This window comes from Scomber japonicus, chromosome 8, assembly GCF_027409825.1.
Source record: "Scomber japonicus isolate fScoJap1 chromosome 8, fScoJap1.pri, whole genome shotgun sequence".
Lineage (NCBI taxonomy): Eukaryota > Metazoa > Chordata > Actinopteri > Scombriformes > Scombridae > Scomber > Scomber japonicus.
Window position 1 is genome coordinate 8,583,194 of NC_070585.1, and position 19,775 is coordinate 8,602,968.

Here is a 19,775-nt window from a genome sequence, read left to right on the forward strand (position 1 = left end):
TCAATGAACGTGAGTGCCCTCTAGGTGAATTGCAGCAAATTTAGGCACAATGGCATTTATAAGAAGTGAACAGGCTCTCCGTAGAAGGGAGCTGGTTCCTACCTCTGCTGTGAGGTACGTTGAATTTTGTAGTGCACCGTAGGGCTGACCAATTATGGCAAAAATCAAAATCACAATTAAATGAACTTTTAACCTCGATTATGATTAATGAAGGATTATCTCCACCCTTGATGAACAATTATGTATTTTCACAGTTTCTTTTGTTTTGTATTTTACACTGCTGCTCTCACACGATATTTTGTGATATTTTCGCACACGAGTATCTTTAGGGAGTGAAAATAAATGTTTTGAGGTGTGACGCTGTGGTTAATGTCTAGTTTACTTGATAAAGATAAAGATTGTAAAGATCATGGTTTTGGGTTCAAATGATCATTGGAGACAAGTTTTCAAATTCCTTAAAGATATGCAACGTTTACTGTCATGACAACAGTGAACACCATGATTAATTGACATGAACAAGATTAAGTCGATTAGAGTTTCTAATGTCGGTTTCGATTATTTTTCGATTCATTGCCCAGCCCTAGTGCACTGTGTGTTTCTCTGACCCACAAACAAAACTTTGGATAAACCCACCTACAATTTGCCCGAGTCTCAAGTAATGTCACACATCCATCATGCGAGCACACACAAACGCATGTGGCCATGTACACACATGTAAATGAGCGTGATTAAAGCACGAGGATTACACGGCTGTCTTTTCAATTACGTTTTCAGAATCACATAATTCCTTGAGTGTGAACAGCGGAGGAAGCACGGGAAATGTCAGCGGCGCACGAACGGCTGGTGCATTATAGAAATGACAGGGGCACTGTCCTCGAATGCCAGCAGCATTGACAAGCATGTGACATCAACGATAATGTCTGAGACAGAGATCATAAGCGTGATAATGGCTGTGATTACATTAGTAAAGCTATTATGTTCTAGATGACAGATCTCATTAACATATAAACAGCCTTAAACACTGCGTGCTCTGTGGAAATTAACAGGCCCACACACACACACAGGCGAAAATGTATACATGCTGGGATATAAGTGAAGGAGATTAAACCACAAGGATTATATGATACAGATATTAACAAACATAATGTCATTAGATGTGGTCAGAGTGAAAAGCAACACACATGTAGTACAATACTACACATTATACACACATAAACACACAGAAGGACGTAAAGTTCATGTTAACCTAATCGAAAACTAAATTTAATTCCCTCCAAAATTCCCTTTTTCCCTCTGAGTCATTTTCTGGAAATCGTGCAGACACACACACACATACACACTCACACACACACACACACACACACACACACACACACAGACACAGTGTTTATGTTTCTGTGAATATGGGGATGGTCTCTAATCTTTCTCTGTCTCTTCCTGCCCTTATGATAAACTGCCTGTCTAACATTGTTTTCTTATCGCTCTGTGTGCATGTGTGTGCGTGTGTGTGCATGTGTGTACACATTGGGACTTGCAGCATAGGTGCGTGTGGTTTCGTGCAACTGTGTGCCAAGTGTGTGTAAGTGCATGAACACCTCGTAATGAGTGTTTTGAGAAGGAGAGTGAGGGATACTCTGTGTGTGTGTGTGTGTGTGCGTGCGGGCGTGTGTGTGTGTATTTGTTTTAGCCAGACTTTGTCTCCAGAGCTCGGCTCTCAGAGCATTCTGAGGCAAACATTAACGTCACCAGATGCCTCTGTCTGACTCTCTCTCTCTGTTTTTCCTTTTCTGTCTCTCCCTCCTCACCCACTCTCTCCATCTTTTGTCCTTCTCTCTCTAACCTGTTATCTGATAATTTGCTGTGTTTCTGCCTCTCCCGCTCTGATTTCACAGAATACAGGATGTAGTTAAGTGTGTTCATTCATTATCTAATTAACTAATTTACCAAGCACTAATTCTTCCTCATCAGCTAATAGTCTGCAGATTAAGTATGGACGTGTGTGTGCGCGTGTGTGTGTCTGGAGGAAGGGGTGTTGCTTTTTGAGTGTGTGTTAAATTATTAACCCCTCATTATCAGGCCAAAGTCAGGAAATATAGAAAGCCCTTATCCCTGATCTGGTTAATCAGGGAATAATCAGTTTCCTTTTCAAAAAAGCAACAGTGAGCAGTCAGGATTTCCTACACACTATCATTCATGATTATGCAGCATTTGTTGTGTTGGTAGCTGGAGAAAGGACCTGTAGCCTTTCAGGGTTGTCATATTCTTGTGAAATAATTGCGATGACACATTTTCATGTTAGGAATAGTGTCATTGTTGCCACTGCACACTCATTTTCCCCAGTGATTCACATTGTGCTTTTTCTTTTTTTTTGGTGGAGTTTGGATGTCACTGGGCCTGCTGCCACATGAAAACGCCCTTCTGGCTAGCTTGGGAGTTACACATCAAAGGCAGAGCGGAAAGCTATCTTGAAATCTGATGATGGGAAGCAGTCCTCTGTAGCATTAAAACATTAGCACTGCTGGGTGTAATCAGAGTTCATCGAGAGTCTGTGTGGAAATCAGGGTGAAGGGAGAATAGAGAGAGTCTGCAGAATGTTTAAGCAGTAATGGTATTTTACTGATTGGTAATTACATTAAATAAAGAAGTATAACAACTGTTTATGATCTATACAAATATGTGTTCTGCACACTGATCATCAATCCAAACACAACACATTTAAAATCCTACTTACCACAATTTAATTTGTTGTTATTAGAGCTGCAGCTTACAATTATATTTACTATCAATCATCTAGAGTAATTATTTAGTCTGCAAAATATCAAAGTGACAGTTCAAAACCTAAAGACATTACAGTTATAATTAAATAAAACAAGACAAGCAACAAAAACACTCAGAATGGAGAAACTGCAACCAGTGAACATTTAGGGACTGTGTGAAAATTACTAGCAGGGGAGCAGAAGAAGGGGAAAGTGTGCCGTTTCTTTTTGGGTGAGTTTGTTTTTGTTTTTTACAGTGAACAGTTGATGAATGTTTGAATTCAGGTACACTTTCACACTTTCACTGTTAACCACTAATGGCCCTGTGGGGTGATGTTTTTACAAATGGGTTCCTGCTTTGTTTGTATTGTATTGTGTATTGTGCGGTAGAGCTGCCAAGAACATGACAATAAGCCTAGAAAGACAATGAAGAAGAATGCAAGCTTACAAACGTAGACATAAATGACGCAAGATTAAAACGTTTTTTTTCCTCCAAATTCTTATGCAAAGAAAGAAATGCATTCAATCGCACACATTTGTTAGACCTCAAGGATACAGACAATGCATTTAGTTTGAAAAATCTTTCATTTGCTTACATTTGCTTCACCTTGAAATTGAATCATTGTTTTAGCTGTTTTGACACTACTGTAATGAATTGTACATACTAAACTCTGCTACTTTATTTTGACATGCAAAGTGCAAACACACAAAGGGATCCAAAGGTTCAGCCCACCTCCCCACCCATATCATTTGTGTACAGTCCCTCAGCATCAAAAAATCATCAACATAGTTGTTGTTGATTGAATAATCATTTTTTCCGTGCTGTGATCGTCAGAAAACATCCTTAATCAAAAACAGAGCTATTAAGTTTCTGCTTGTGTCAGCAACTGAACACAATATTGTTTTAAGGAGACAGTAGTGGTGTAATCCAAGTACAAGACACACATATTTTCATGCTAATCTGTTGGATGCACATACTGCATGGGCCTGTTTAAAAATGACCAGAGCGCTCAAGGACAAACACAGATGGCCACACGGGTATATTCCAAAGATGACTTAAAGGTGCAGTGTGTACATTTTAGTGGCATCTAGAGGAACAAACTTGGCAGAAATTGAATATAATCCATTCATAAGGATGATTTATTTTGTGTTTAATCACTTAAAAATAAGAATTACTTTAGAATGAGCCCTTTATATCTACATAGGGAGTGGGACCTCTTCCACTGAGACTGCCATGTTGCTCCACCATATTTCTACAGTAGCTTAAAATGGACAAACCAAACACTGGCTCAAGAGAGGACTTTTTTCCTTATTCCTTGGAAAGGGAGGAAGAAGGTGTTCAACTGGTTGCAATTTGCAACCTCACCACTAGATGCCACTAAATCCTACACACTGCACCTTTAAGAATTCGCAGCTGGGAAGACATGAACATCTGAAAGGGTGATAATGATGTGCATCCATTGGACTGTAATGTTTGAAAATGTTGTTCAAATCTTCATTTTGATTACCTGAGCAAAACTTTGACTCGTCTAGCCTGTTTCCCTGAGTGACCCCATTACAACTCACATAAGATGCTCCATTCCATCCCAACAAACGTGTGAAAATCTTTTCTTCTCTTTCATCTGGTCATTATTCAGCGGCAACTTGTATAATTAATAAAAGGTAGTACATGTTCCATTATTAATGAAAACAGCATGAATCTTCACACCTTAGCTGTGAATCATCACACATCTTTCTCAATCCCCCCTTCTTATATTCTGGAAGAGGAATAGGTCACCGTCACTGATGTGCAATTGGACAGAGCTTAAAAGACTCTTCAGAGGGAATCAAAGTTTTCAAAAATATTACTTTGTGCAACGATCTCTAAAAAAGAAAATATCTGTCAAGCTGGATTACCTGGAAGCATGAACATATCAAAGCTTTTAAATTTTGATTTGACTACAGATGATTGAACCTGCTGATGCATTTTATAAAGCAGTGTTATCATGAGTTTGATCACCGTATGAGAAGCAGTGAGAGGCATTCACGATGGATTCAGGGACATGGCGTGAGAACGGCCTCTAGAGTCACTAGAGTTCGTGTTTGCTCTGACAATGACTCTGCTCAAAAGTGTTTGCACTCTGAAATGTGCCTGAGTGGTCTGTTTTCATTGTATCACACACACTTCAACATCTCCCTCTCCTGGTCTCTCTCCCGGTCTCTCCTGTTGTTACAGTCTCTCTCTTTAATCCTTTGTTTCACCGAGCCCCCAAAAGCCATTATGTTGGAGCACCAGCGAAGATAGAGACGCATAATTTAATACATGTGCTTAAACATGCACACACCTTATCAGGAGAGCTGGGCAGATACTAGATTTTAAATGATGATATAATTACAGTATCAACTTATCGTACAATAACGTAATTATCAACATCATAATGTCTATACATGGACTTATCGTATGATACATGGACATGACCGTGATGTTTTTTTTACCTCAGTATTGCTACACTTTACATCAGAGGTCTTCAACAGGGGGTTTGCGACCCCTAGGGGGTCCGCGGAGGTACTGCAGGGGGGTCACGAAAGATTTGGTTGATTAGACATTTTTTTATAGATACACAAATGATAAAACATGTCTCCTCTTTCATGCATTCATGTATGCCATTGGTTCATTTATCAGTGCTCTTTTGTTCTTGTCTGTATAATGTAAGCTACAGGAAAGTGTTTTCCAGCCACTATTTATGTCAACATGTTGACAACATGCCATCTTTAATGATAGAGTGAACTACCGAGACTGAGAGTTAACGCTGCTGCAGAAATAAGACAAATGATAACAGTGAGGGGGGGGCATGAGTCAGCTTCCACTGTCATTTACTTGTCAGCATACACACGTTTGTTTCTAGTGTTTTTCATACTAAAAATCCCTCCAGTGTTACCAGCTGTAGCCAGCTGTTTGGAAATGTGATGATCAGGCGTTAACTGAGGGGATTAGTGCTTATGAGAAGTTGCTGTGACTCAGCTTTAAACTAACAGAAAACTATCATTTCTTACCTTACCTCCTTCCAGTTGGCCAAAAACACGACTTTAAAATGACAGTAATGTAATGTTTGCATGTTGGTCATAACATTGTAATAAGGGTGATTAGAGGTCAGTTTCAGGTAGACTACACCATGATCAGCTTCTTTTTTAACTCTCAAATATTGATATTGGTGTTGTCCTCATAAGTCCTGGAGGCACAATTACAGCTGTAGCTATTAGAATTATAGAAATATTCATTTTAACATTTTCTTTGAGAACACAGATTTCACTCTTATTTTTCTTCATGTAAAACCTGCAAGGTATCTCAAGCACTCTGGCAGTTCTCTCTAAAAAGGGCAGCTTGGGGAAGGAACACTGGGTCACCTTATTCCTCCTTTCAACCAGTACCACAACTAAATGAGGCTGTCAGTCCCTAACAAACAGGCCTCTGTTGGACCCTCCTCAGGGTCTGGAAGCAGTATGGAAAGAGATCGAGACCACAATGGGCCATCTCCCTCTTCTATAAGGATCTGGGAGTGAGGTCTGGGAGAGGCAGTTAAAAATAAAAATAAATATGTGTTTTTAAAAAAAGAAAAGAAATTTATGTTAGTAATGCCGAAAAAGTTTAAAGTCATACCAATAATTACAAAAGGAAACAATCCTGTTTATTGACCCTGTTGACCCACTCTGGAACTCCCTGACAGTGCCCCGATCCTGCCTCACTGCCAGTGGCCAGAGCTGATGTGCTCTGACTGACTTGGTTATTTTTATTATCATGTTATTATTAGCATACATACATTTATTTAGGGCTCTTTTTCCCTCAGTGTGGCACTTTACCCCATTTTCACCCAACAAACCTGTAGACTTCATCATCCCAGACTTCACCCACATCATATCAACACAACACAGAACAAGTAGCATCACCTTTTTCTCTTGTTCCCTGACAAGATGTTTGTTTAATTGTCTGAATTTGCTGTTTTTGTCTTCCTCGTGGTTTTCTCTTAGTGTTTTGTCTTTTGTCTTGCAATGAAAGAAAGAAAAAAAACCTGCAAAAAGTAATTAGACTTGTCAAAAAAAGCAAGAAAATTACTCAAAGTACAGACTTTTGCATGTTTTAGCTTCTCGACTACAAATCATGTTCTTGCCAAAAATTATCAAACGCACCCTGAACTGTTTTAGACATCTGAACGTGTTTGTCTTGATGTTCCAATCAACCGCTGGTTTCCATTCATTTTGTCGCTGTATGAAAATCAGTTTCTGTCATTTTGTTACAATAACTTTGCATGATTTTAATGCAGACTTGATGTCTAACATGATGGATTTACACAACTCCAGCATGTTTTCATAGTCAGCTGATTGATTTTCATACTGAAGTGGAAATCAATGGCTGCTCTGAATGAGGGAACATCTAAAACTCTAAAATGTACTTTCTTATAAAAACATAAGAAAAACAAAAACAAAAGAAATCAGCACTAAGGAAATATGTTTGTATGTAAATGAGAGCGCTTCTTTACATAGTGTGTGATTGCTATATGTCTGTGTGCCGCTGTGCTCTCCTCTGTGATGTGACTCAAAGCAGCAGAGTCCTCCTTCGTTCCTGCTCCGTCCTCGCTCTGGGTCTATTTATCTATCCATCAGTGTCAAACACATGGGCTTGTGTGATGTGCATGAAAACAAAGCCGGAAGGTAACAATGCGTTTGAAGCCTGTGTCTCATTATAATACCTGCTCTCATGTCAAACACACATACACAAAGACACAAAGCAGTGATTTCTGATATCCTCCGTCTTACACCACCATACTGAAACCTAAAAGCTGTATATTTTCATACTGCCGGCATCCTGGATCTTCTTCCTCCTCCTCTTCTTCTTCTTCTTCTTCTCCGTCTATCCAGGAATGCCTGCTGATATGTCTCTGATGTCTAATGCCGTCTGAATGAACACACAAACCTGAAAACACACACACATGTGCGCACACACACACAAAAAAAATGCGTCGTTGAACTGACACTTCAAACAAAGCTTTTGTCTGCTGCCTGACAGCTATTCCTCTCTCCTTCCCCCTCTCCTCCTCCTCTCATTATCCCCCTCACATCTCCCTGTCATTCCAAAACACTCGTTCTACCCCCTCACCCCCACGCTCTTTCTCTCTCTCTCTCTCTCTGTCTCACACACACACACACACACACACACACACACACACACACACAGCGAATGTATTCAAGGGTTTATTCCTAATTGAGCTGCCTGGTTAAATGCAGGTTAACTAAAACACAAAGATTGAAAATATGAAGGGCTTTTTTTCATAACACCACTCGAGCTAAAGGTGTAATAATCAGCAGCCATTCACTTCTAGAAGCAACAGATTAATAAGATTTATTTTAAAGCAAATTGTCATAATGACTTCATCACTGGCAGAGGTGTCGCTCATAAAAACGCAGGTTAGACTTTGAAGTAGAATATAAACAGAATGTCTTGTGAATTGAGGATGTGAACAAAGCTCAGTCACTTTTTCTGGAACAAAAGCTCAAGCACTTTAAAGGGGTCCTGTTGTAGAATTCAAACGCACCTTATTTAAACTCAAGATTTGCTTATAACACATATTATTGACACTGATTGGTTTGATTTAGAGGTTCTTTTTAAATTATGTAATCCTCAGTATTTCCTTACAATTTCAGGCTTAACTCTGCCATTGTCCTTGGGTCAATTTTGACCCGAGTTAACACTAAAAGTATGCCCATTGACCATAATAAAATGTTTTAAAAAGTGTAAAACCAAAATGTCTAACACAGAATTGAGTGGTAATTTATATCCTATGCTTTATAAACAGCCAAACCAAACCGGGTCAGTTTTGACCTAAGTTAACTCAAAAATGAGGTATAATTGAATTTAATTGAGGCCTATTAACATACTTTATGTGTAAACACTGTGGTAATAAGTTGGAATGAAGTTTGCTAAAAAGGTCTAACACAAAATTGGGATATAATTTATACCTGATGCTTTATAAACAGTCAAACCAGACCGGGTCAATTTTGACCCAGGGGGACAAAAGCGAAAGCAAAAATTGTGAGCATGAATATGGATGAAATAATAAACTTTTTAGTGTATTTATTATCAGAATGAGTTTCATTGACTTTGCTGCTTTGTTGAAGGATTGTAATGTTTAATCAGCCCGTTTAATCTTCTGTTGAAATGATGTTCATTACGGATGATTCCAGTTCTTACCGTTTACATCTTGTGCCAGTAAGGTTGGTTTAAGTAGTACTTCTAAGTACTAGTAAGTGTTGGTCAGCCTTGTTCGTTGCTGCTAGCTGCTACTGTTCGCTCACCACTCCGCTGCTAACATTATTAGCCTGCTAACGGTGTAGAAAGTTAACAGTAAACTTAACTTTCGTCTCACAGAGGTAATTCTTTAGTCTTTACATCAAATATGCTTGTGACTGCTGCTGTTTTTGAAAATGAACTCCAAGAAAGCTGAAGATCATTTTAGTGTGCCGCGCTGTAGACAGTCTGGAGGCTGCACTGTCCTCATAGATGAGTTCCATTTTTCTGTTCCTGGGTATCAATAACAGGAATCAATAAGCTCTGAGGCATACAATTCAGAGGGATGGACAATTTGGAACTGGTTCTTGATTCCCATCCCTACCTGTAAATATTCTACTTTTAAAAAACTGTCATGATGATTTAAGCAAGTGTTTAAGTTGCGTAACCAATCATTTATTTGTCATAACCGCCATCTTTCCCTGAGCTTATCTACACTGAGGTTGTCATGGGGACATACTGTATGAGCCAGAATTTTCAAAATGTTGACATTGAAAGAAAAACAACAAAAAATAAATGATCATGGAACATAATCCAGAAATTGACAGTCTTTCCTGTTGATAGGATTTATTTATTTGTTTACAAGGCTTCAAGTCTACAAAATACAATGTGGGCTGAAGGTTGAGCGACGCTGCCAAAACTCTTGCTATTTTCATGCCATCAGTCTCATATCAAACTGTCACAGATTTCATTGGTCTGATGCTCATTCCAGAAGAAACAGCACAACTCTGAAACAGAAGGATTTAAAAACTGCATCGGCTTCATTTCATTATGAAAAATGTCTATTTGTTTTGAAAACAGGCTGCTGGTATCGAGCACACTGGCTCGCTGTCACACCGTCATGGCTTACTGGGACACTTGAATAGAGCAGAGCCATCGTTAATGGTATTAGTAACACCTGTGCCTTCCCCACCATGACAAGTTAAAATGTCTGCTGTGAAAAGGGCTTATCGGGACACTTTTCAGCTTTTAAACATGAAAGCCTCCATTTAGCATGTTCTCTAACGTGCATTTTGTGCATGCTGTCAGCCAATGGGCGTCCAGTATTGCGACAGTTACGCTTCAAATGAATTCAATAATTGTGCTCTTTTAGCCGCACACTGTGCTATTTACAAAACACCGTTTTGGATATGATGGAAATTATGAATTACACATTTGTTTCAGTTAAAACCAAAGCTCTACATCTGCTGAGGCACAACATGATGTGTAAAACGCCACAGTTGCGTATAAGAGCTGATCGCAAATGACCGAAGCTTTAAAACTAAAAAAAAAAAGGCTTCAAATGAGTTAAAATGTATTTCCGCGCCGTTGCCTCGAACCGTTCTGACAGTTATTCCCACGAGACGCAAATGCAGCATGAGTCCACAAAGTCAGGCTCCAGTTGATTTTCAATGAAGCAACTCCAGAAAACTCTCTTGATGACATACGCAGGCTGGAGCCCTTTTCTTCCCGCTGCCGACTGAACACGGAAACTCCAACATGTTCAACTCAATCCGCTGACCGGCTGCAACATCTGGCTGCTGCTGCGGCTCCGCTTTTCTTTTTACTGGCATTGAATGCACTTATATAATGTGAATAAATATAATAAATAAAACAAGATCATATGATTTCTATGCAGTTTTATATACGTATAAATTCTTTTCACGCATCATTTCTTTTTAATTTCTTGTATATCCTGTGTGTAATAACCTCTGTGATTCTTCACTGATACCACACAGGTTCAGTGCATTGCTAAAAGGTACTTCAGTTAGCAGTTACTGAAGGAGAGAAGAGAGTGTTACTGAAACTCTGCAGTGAAAGTGAATGAGAGGGTGATGAGTCTGTGTTAGAAACATTTACGAGTGTGTGTGTGTGTGTGTGTGTGTGTTTAGTTATCAGGGGAGCACAGCATAGCTCTGCTGAGATTAAATTCCCAGAGCTTACTCTGGCTATCAGCATTACTTCAGGACACACACACACACGCATGCCCGCACGGAAACACACACACGCACATTAACACACACAGAAGGAAAGCAGAGTAGTAGGAAAGAAAGCTGCCATCGCTACATTTTCATTCACAGAAAATATCAGCATCGACAGTATGCCCACTGCTGATATCACCACTGCTATTAATCCCCACCAATCCATCCATCTGTCCATCCCTCTGTCCATCATCTGCCTTTTTTCTTGCCTCTTTTTTTGCCTCCTTTTCTTTCTTTCTTTCGTTCAAAAGAGAGTGTTTTACTGTCTATCACATTACTATATGGCAGCAGTGCAGAAAAACTAACACAGCTGCCATCTCTTTTTAACATGTGACATCAAATCATGATGGAAATTCAAACCCAGCTAAAATGTGAATATTTATTGCAACTAATGATTGTTTTCTTTGTCAGTTAATCTGTGATTATTTGATGATGAATCAATTTGAAAAATGTGTTGATCACTGTTTCCCAGAGATGCAACTTAAAATGTTTTTTTTTGTCCCGACTTACAGACAGATGTAAGATTTAGTTTATTGTCATAAAGGATGAAAGAAATCAGAAAATATTCACATTTAAGAAAATGAAACTAGAAAAATGTGGCATTTCTTTCTTAAAATATACTCAAAAGTTGACCTGAAATTTCCATTCTCACTTTTGTGTAAGGAAATAAAAACTATGATGCCTACAAACGTAGATACAGATTGTTTCTCTTTTTTCAACACGCACACATAGCGCTGCTGATCTAACATTTCACTTTAAAAAAAAGGAAAACTTTCAAACTAGCATTCACTCAGGCAGCTTAATGCTAATGATAGCACTGATTTGGTCATGTTATATCAACACCTGCTGAGTCATCAGTAGCTACTGCACAACTCAGTGTTGTGTTCAGCTACCAACTAACATAGGTAGTAGGTTAGTTGACTGTTGGAACTGAAGTGATGTTCTTAAGTATTGTCATTTGCCTGCTCCTAATGATACTGCACTAATCAAATGACCAGTATTAGCACTGTTAGTAGGAACCAATCATTCCCACCATAATATATGGGGTACTACCACAGAATAAGGACAAATTTAACAAAATTTCATTAAATATATCTTAAAACTCCATGTATTCACATTTTAAAAACAGTCTGTTTGGAATAATAAGATCACACTTGTGTAAGTTGCATGCTGGACCACAATTGACTTCCATAGTAGTTGTGATGTCACAAATCCTGCTCGTAAGCCTCCCCCTAAAATCAGATTTCCAGTGAGCTCAGAGAAACTTTTTCAGCAGTTAAATGTAAAAACAGCTTCTTGTGTCAAACTCTGCACATACACCATTCTACACAGTGAAGCTCAAACATCCAAATGTAAAAAATAAAAAGTTTGTGTAAAGGTGAACTTTAAGTTTCTTGTTTCGGGTGAGAGCAATTTTAAACAAATAAATGCACAAGTCAAAACAAACACCTATGATATACATTTTGATTTCTTAGCAAAACTTAATGCTGATTCAACTCAGTTTAACAATAATAAAACTGATGTTCTTCAGTGTTGCACATTTCAAAAAGTTGGATTAAAGTGACTTTAGTCTGTTTCACAGCACGTAGCAGTAAATATTGTCACTGACCCAGCTGACAGCAACACTATGTTTCAAAAAGCTGTAAAAGATTTTTTAAAGATTTAATTTCAGTGAAGTGAAAAAAGATCTATTGGCAGCAGGCTAACCTGTATGTGACAGGTAGTGCTGTACTCTGTTCCTGCCTCACACTGGGGAATACATCCTGGATGTGTTAATTACCTCATCTGACCTGATTCCCTCTGCGTGAATGTCTGTCTAGTGTGTGACAGACGGAGACAGAGACAGTGATCTGTGGCAGGGGACTGCGGCACTGTGTATGTGTGTGTGTATACTGTATATGTGTGTTTGTCGTCATGACAGCCCCGTCAGTTATCTTTCTGCACTGACAGACAATGCACGTGTCAACCGGCAGTTCCAGCGTGCACAGTGATCACATCTACATATACAGCTGTAACGTACACACACAAACACCTCACCTGTCAATCATCTCGACTGGAATTCCCACTGCTCTCTCACCCTCCTCTCTCTTTCGCTCCTCCCTTCTCTCTCATTCTACCTTCCTCTCCCCATCCCTCCACTCCTGTCTTTCATCATTCTGATATTTTTCTTTCTTTTTAAAGAAACTGCCCTGAAAATGGGTCTTTTTTTTAGCTCCCATGGGTCTCTGTGAACCACCATCACCCCCACCCCCACCCCCTCTCTCCCCTCTCATTGCCTCTCCGCTCTTTCTCCCTCCCACTCACATCTTGCTGATAGATTAAATGTTGAAGGCGAGGTCTAGTAGAGAAAAAGAGAAAGTCTCTTTTAATTGTGTTGATCGCTAATTAGCCGGCCTGTCTCATCTCTCTGCAGTGGATGTGGTAAAACAGGATGCCCTTTCCTGGGTCAGAAGGCCACAGCCTCATGCATAACATGTACTCGCACATTCGCACACACTCCGCTTTGTACTTCTGAGATGCAAGTTTGGCTGCCAGCTTGTAGATTTCTCACTGGAGGCACGGTAACGGTGCGGTAAAAGGGTTTCTTTTACTAAAAATATACAGTTATGTAAGGGAAATGTTCTGAAAACCTGGGGTTCACCACCCTCTCTATTCCCCACGGACCAGTCTCCTTTGCTTCCAATCATTCCAATGATTGTTTACTGTCAGCTGTCTCATATTTTAAATGCCACAAGAAACAACCATGAATCACATCCACAAGCAATCATTTCTGGCTTTCAGGGCCTGGAAACCATAGTTTACAGCAGGAGTGTAGGAATGTTGAAAGATTAAAAGCACATTTTATTGGGAGTCATCCAATGACACCGTGACAGGACATAAATGCATCAGTCCTTTGCAGTGCGCTGTGGTTCAGTGGGCACAGCATGTCATAAACAGTGCCTGGATTAAGAGTTCAATTCCCACAGGGCCCACCTACGTTAAAAATGAATGCACTCATGAATGAAAGTACCCAGCTAATGGCATATGTTGCATCATATTAACCTTACTATAAATAGAACAACTTTGAATGGCTTGGCTTTGGGAGCTGTGGCCGATAATGTAATTGGAACAGACAATTTTTTCCCTCCGTTGGTTCAGATTGATCATAAATGTGTTCATTGTTATATTTCATTTTATTACCCACTAGTTGACATGTTTGCTTCTGTTGATGATGTCATCAGGAGACAGCATCTTTCCAGAGTCATGCCAATGACATGCAGCTTTATGTCTGCATCTCCTGATGACTCCAGTGCAACTGATTCTCTTCACATGTGTTTTAGATATTAATATCTGCATTTTTACACCGCTTCTTACAGTTCAACCATGATAAAACTGACATTGTAGTCACAGGCTTCAAAGCTCAGAAGGAGAAACAGGTCACAAAATTAAATTTCTGTGGACTTAGCTCCGAGCCAAAAAGAAAAAACCTTGGTGTGGCGTTTGATTCAGAGCTGAACTTTAAGGCATGTCTCTATGAACCAGTGTGCCCCCCCAGGTCCTCTGGCATGAGTCTGTTCCAGGACTGAAACCTTTGGTGAAGCAGATTTTAGGTGGGAGTCTTGGCCTGAGGACTTGAGAGCAGCTCAGGTGTTCAAGTGTTGAAATCTTTAAACACAAACCTTAAACCTGCCTCTTTAAGCTGGCTATTGATTAGTAATGATTTATAGACATTACTTACCCAATTTAATCATTCATTCTATTGTATTTATGTTGTAAATTTTTTATTACTTTTTTATTTTTATTATCAAATATTTTCCCCTCTCTTCAAGCAGTAGTTGTCTTTGTTTTTTAATATATTTGATCTACCATTTTAATCAAATGTTTATTTCCTTCCATTTTATTTTCATTATTGCAGTCTTATGTTTTATTTCTCATGTGAATTCGTCTCAAGTTGTTCTACTGGTTACATTCTACATTTGCTATCTTAATAATGGCTTATTAACTCATTGTTTAGAGCTGCACTAATCAGTATTTTTATATTAAGAATGGATCATGTGACTCTGTATGAATTAAAAGGTGTGACTTGCATTGATGAACCCAGAGATTATTTTCACCTAACTGTGCAGTTCCTCTCAGCTCTGTGCAGCATTTCAGCATCTCCATTGTTCTGATTCAGTCTCACCACTTTCATCAGTCTAGTTTCTATATCCAGCAGACAGCTTTCAGTTTTTTTTTTGGTTTAAAAAAATACTGCCACTTCCTAAAGAGCAGCGAACAACAGACGGAGAAAGTTAATGACTAGCTGGTGAACATAGGGGAGCATTCGGCAGATGGAAGAAGCAGTACATGTCAGTACACACACTTACATCACGGTTTGTGTGTTCAGTAGAAAAGTTAATATTAGTGGAAGACAGCAGGCCTGTGTAGGAAGTCAGATTAATTGTGATGTATATGAAAAATAAGAGTCAGGTATTTAAATATTATTAGTAACCTAAAACCATTCAGCTTCAGTAATCAGGTTGGATATTTTTGTCAGTACTAATTACTCTCTTGACTTCTTATTTCATTAAAAAAAAGCATCCTCTCTTTCTTTCTTAAACCTGTTTTTCTCTTATTTTTCCGTTTGTTGTTTATGCCTTTGTAGTCCTTTGGAATTTAAGTAATTCTCAGACAGTGAATTGACACAATTTACTCTGTTATTTTCCTTTACCAGCCACCCGACTTCTCTAATCACACTGCAGGAAAAGAATTGTAGCCGATGCTCTTTGCGGATCCAAAAAATGACTTGTTAGTGAATCTCATTAAAGAGCAGTGGGTCTCTTTGGTGGCAGGGTATGTGTTGGCTTCAGTGGGGGATGATAACGAGTTTTTCCTCTTTATGTCTTTTCAGTCATCTGGAGTCGGATCGCAGCGCCTTGAAGAGGAGAGAGTGGGAGAGGAGGAACCAGGAGGTCCAACAGGATGAAGACCTCTTCTCAACTGGATTCAACCTGTTTGGAGAACCTTATAAAGTAAGAGTAACTGAGTATCTATACATCTCAAAGCATGGTCCTAATTTTAGTTATATACAGTAAATATAACCCAACAATTTTGCAATTTATACATAGTTCAATACATTGGGAAATATGCTTATTTTCTTTCTTTCTGAGGGTAAAAGTCAATTTCACTGTTGTAGCTGTGTATGAAAACCAGAGCTGGAGCTAGGACGTGATTAATCTACTGTAGAATAAAGAAAATGTAAGTTTGTTGATGAATAATTATAAAATGTACAGGCTAAATAAATGATGCATAACATATTTATTTTTATATATTAATTAGTTAGATTTGTAGGTGGCTCCTGCTTCCATGCTAACGTTAAGTATTCGCCGCTTAGCAACAGCGACATTACATGGTTTCAGTCTCTTCTAACTCTCCTAAAATGGCTGTTTACAATGAATTTTATTGATCCTAAAACAGGTGGACAGCTAAGATACATCATCATTCACACTTGTGTCTATCATGCCAAAGTGTCCAGCTGACCACTTGTGCTCATATTTCGTTACTGCCTACGTCACTTCCGCTAGAAGGTCCCCGTGCACGCTTATCACCCAAGACACATTTTAAAACCAAGTATTAACAGAGTAAAAGAAACTAAATATGTTTATTTCCCCAAAAACTTTTTTTCACACTTTAAATCCAAGACTACCCATTTAAAAAACATCAAGGAAAATCGGATTCCATAAAGAAAGAAATGCTATAAGCTAACGTCAGAGAACTGTCCATAGCACACACTCATTTTTACAACCTGGCTGGGCGGTGATTCTTTACACCGTGTGCCGCTCCCTCTACTCAGGGTGTTCTCTCAGCACTGTTTAGGAGACAGTTTTATGTTTCCCTGTTAAGTTTTGATTGATTTTCGCGGGAGGAGAAGTGGATGCATCTGACACCAGAATTTCATTTGGGGGAATGGGGTGAATTTACAACATCTTAATCAGTGAGGATGGGCCACTCTCTTCTAAAAAGCAGCCCCGCTTTGTGATTTAGACTCATATGAAACACTTTTGCCTTGATTCACTACAATAAATTGAAAGGAATTGTTATTGCTAAACAACAATTATGCTAACGTATTTTTTCATTGTAATGCCCTTAAATGCCGGTTTCATGGAGAATAAAGCCAATGATGGCCTTTACAGTACATCATTATAGGCTATTCACTTCTTTTTCCTCACATTCTCCGCCTGAGGCCAATGCTGTAATACCCTCAAGCATAAGGTTTTATTCTGTTCTGTTCAAAGCTACTTGAGATGCCATGATTTTGATTTGTCTTTAGCAGGTAGTGAAGTAGCCATGCATTAAGTTCATGGCCGTTCTCCTGCCCCTGTGTAAACAATTGTTTTTGGATTGTTAACTCTCATTTGCCAGCGCCTGATGCTTCAACACTTGGTTATGCCGCCAAGTGTATCGACCTTGGGACAGACGGGCTTTGAATCTTGACTGAATGTGTTTAACCGCTGTTGTGTCTGAACACAGAGGACAGGAGGGCTTCTCACTGAGACGCTGGTCAAAGGTTCAGGGGGCGAAACCAGCACACGAGAGGTTGTTACCGATAATGAATCTAATCCTGAATGCCTCCATACTCCAACTAATTGTTTTCAACTAATTAATGGTGCTGAGGTGAGGTCAGGATTGTGTGTGTGTGTGTGTGTGTGTGTGTGTGTGTGTAGACCAGGCTGCGTGATGGATGATATCTCAGAAGCTTCTGCTGCTATTTTGAAGAAACTGTGTCAAGTGCCTTAAAAATTTAAAGTAATTGGATCAAAAATAAGAATATGGTTTGCTTGGATCTGACCTACTTTTTGCCTTTTTTACAAGTACTGGAATAGCAAACATACTAATATATATGCTTGCTGGAGATACATACAACTCAGGTTAGTGTTTATTGGGTATTGAAAATTTGCAATAGCTTTTCCTTTGTTCAGGATATATCAATATGTTAATGATTTCCACTCAATATTTGACTATTTTAACATGTTTTTTTTCCCCTTCATAAAACATAACATTCTTGCTCTTCAGCGCATCACTTGTAAGATAAATAAAAATCTTTACCTAAATAAATGATAGTCTCAGGTTTCTGATCAAAGATGAAATAAAGAGAGAATGTGATGAAATATTCAATGGAAACTTTTCAATACTTGATGCTTTGGTCGGTACTCTAAAAGTACTGAGTTGCTCCACTTCAGTTAATACCATAAAATCATTTCTATGATTTCTCCTTATACAGTCTTGCACATTTACACATTCAGCATACACAGCAACATTATAAGTCATGTAAAGTCATGTGTTTTGACCACTGAGTGAAAAAAGTGTAATATTCCAATATTCACTCATCTTTTAGATACATTTGTGGCCTGAAATGTCTGAATGAAATAGAGTATCTGGCTACTTTTTTGCTCAAGTACTGTTTCCTGCTGCACCTGGAAACAATGCTGATGAGCACCATGAAGATGAATCAGAAATGTGAAGTTTAAAATCACAAAACCAAAACACGATACCCAAAAGATGCTGAAACACACAACAGTTAACATCCTGAGCTTTCAGAAATGATGAAATAAAAGACCCTTTCCTCATTTTATATACTTTCATATCATATCAGCACCTGACTGAATGCTGTGGCTGTACAGAAGACTTCTTATTAATTACAGTGATTACAGTGATTGACCTAACAGAGAAAACATAATTGAAGGTTGCTATAATTCAGATAAAACTCATAGTGACGATGCATCTTGTAAGTGACAGGCCCAGAAGGAGTGACTGCATCATTCTGGGTATAACATGTTTACTTGTTTCATATTCCAGCTCCTTCCCACTAATCTTTTTCTCTCCATACACTCCTCCAGTTTATCTCTCGCTGCTGCTGAACTTGAAAAACGGCTCTGGCACACCTTGCTGCTTTCTTCTGCTGATTTATTTGCCACACTGAAAATTTCAGTTGTTTTTCCGAGGGAGTTGCTTTTACTTCACACAAGTCGGTGGATTTACCAAGGCCACCACAGCCTCACTGCACTTTCTGTGTGTTTAAGTGCTGACTGAATTTACCGAACTGCTCCTTTAGAGATCTATATCAGCCTCTTTTTTCATTATCACATAGGATTATTTATTGAACTTTCATCGTTCCCGGTCTCTCTCTTCTTTGCCACTTTTTCATTTATTTCACCATCACTCTCTGTCTTCCTCTCTCTCTCTCTTTACCTGTGTATCCATCATATGTCCGTCACTCTGTCTCTGTCTTCCTCTCTCTCCCTTTCTCCACTGTTCATTCTCTCTGTCAGCTATTAGCTAATCCCTCTTCTAATCCTGTTAAAGAGCGTTATGCTGTTAGCGGCTACTTGAGATGATCTATACACACACACAACACACACACACACACACACACACACACACACACAGGTATTCATCCTCTTCTTCTCTGTTTTCCATTTTGCCTCTCTGTAAATGTGTTTTCTGTTCCTCTTCAGCCACCAGATCTTTTATTCATGAGCTGGAGATGGAGAAGAGATGGGCTAATTTATTCACAGCTAACTTTGGCTCGCTACGGTGTGTAGTGTTTGTGTGTGCGCGTGTGTGTGCTTGTGTACACACAGAAATTACATCTGTTAAGATTATTTGAATGCAATTCTCACCTTTCTTGTATGATTCTTTTGTAAATAAGGCTTGATTCTTTGCCCTGCGTGTTTCACTTTTGCTGTTTTCATGGTTTTCCTGCTTTATTAGAGTGTTAAA

The 19,775-nt window shown here is 38.9% G+C and overlaps 1 protein-coding gene across 1 annotated transcript in view; it reads left to right on the forward strand.

Annotated features, from left to right (window-relative positions):
- aff2 (AF4/FMR2 family, member 2) overlaps positions 1 to 19,775 on the forward strand; it is a 154,108-nt gene that overhangs the window by 30,711 nt on the left and 103,622 nt on the right. The window contains exon 2 of the mRNA XM_053323996.1: positions 15,907 to 16,027. Coding sequence (XP_053179971.1) covers positions 15,907 to 16,027 — 121 coding nt within the window. The remainder of the gene's footprint in view (positions 1 to 15,906; positions 16,028 to 19,775) is intronic.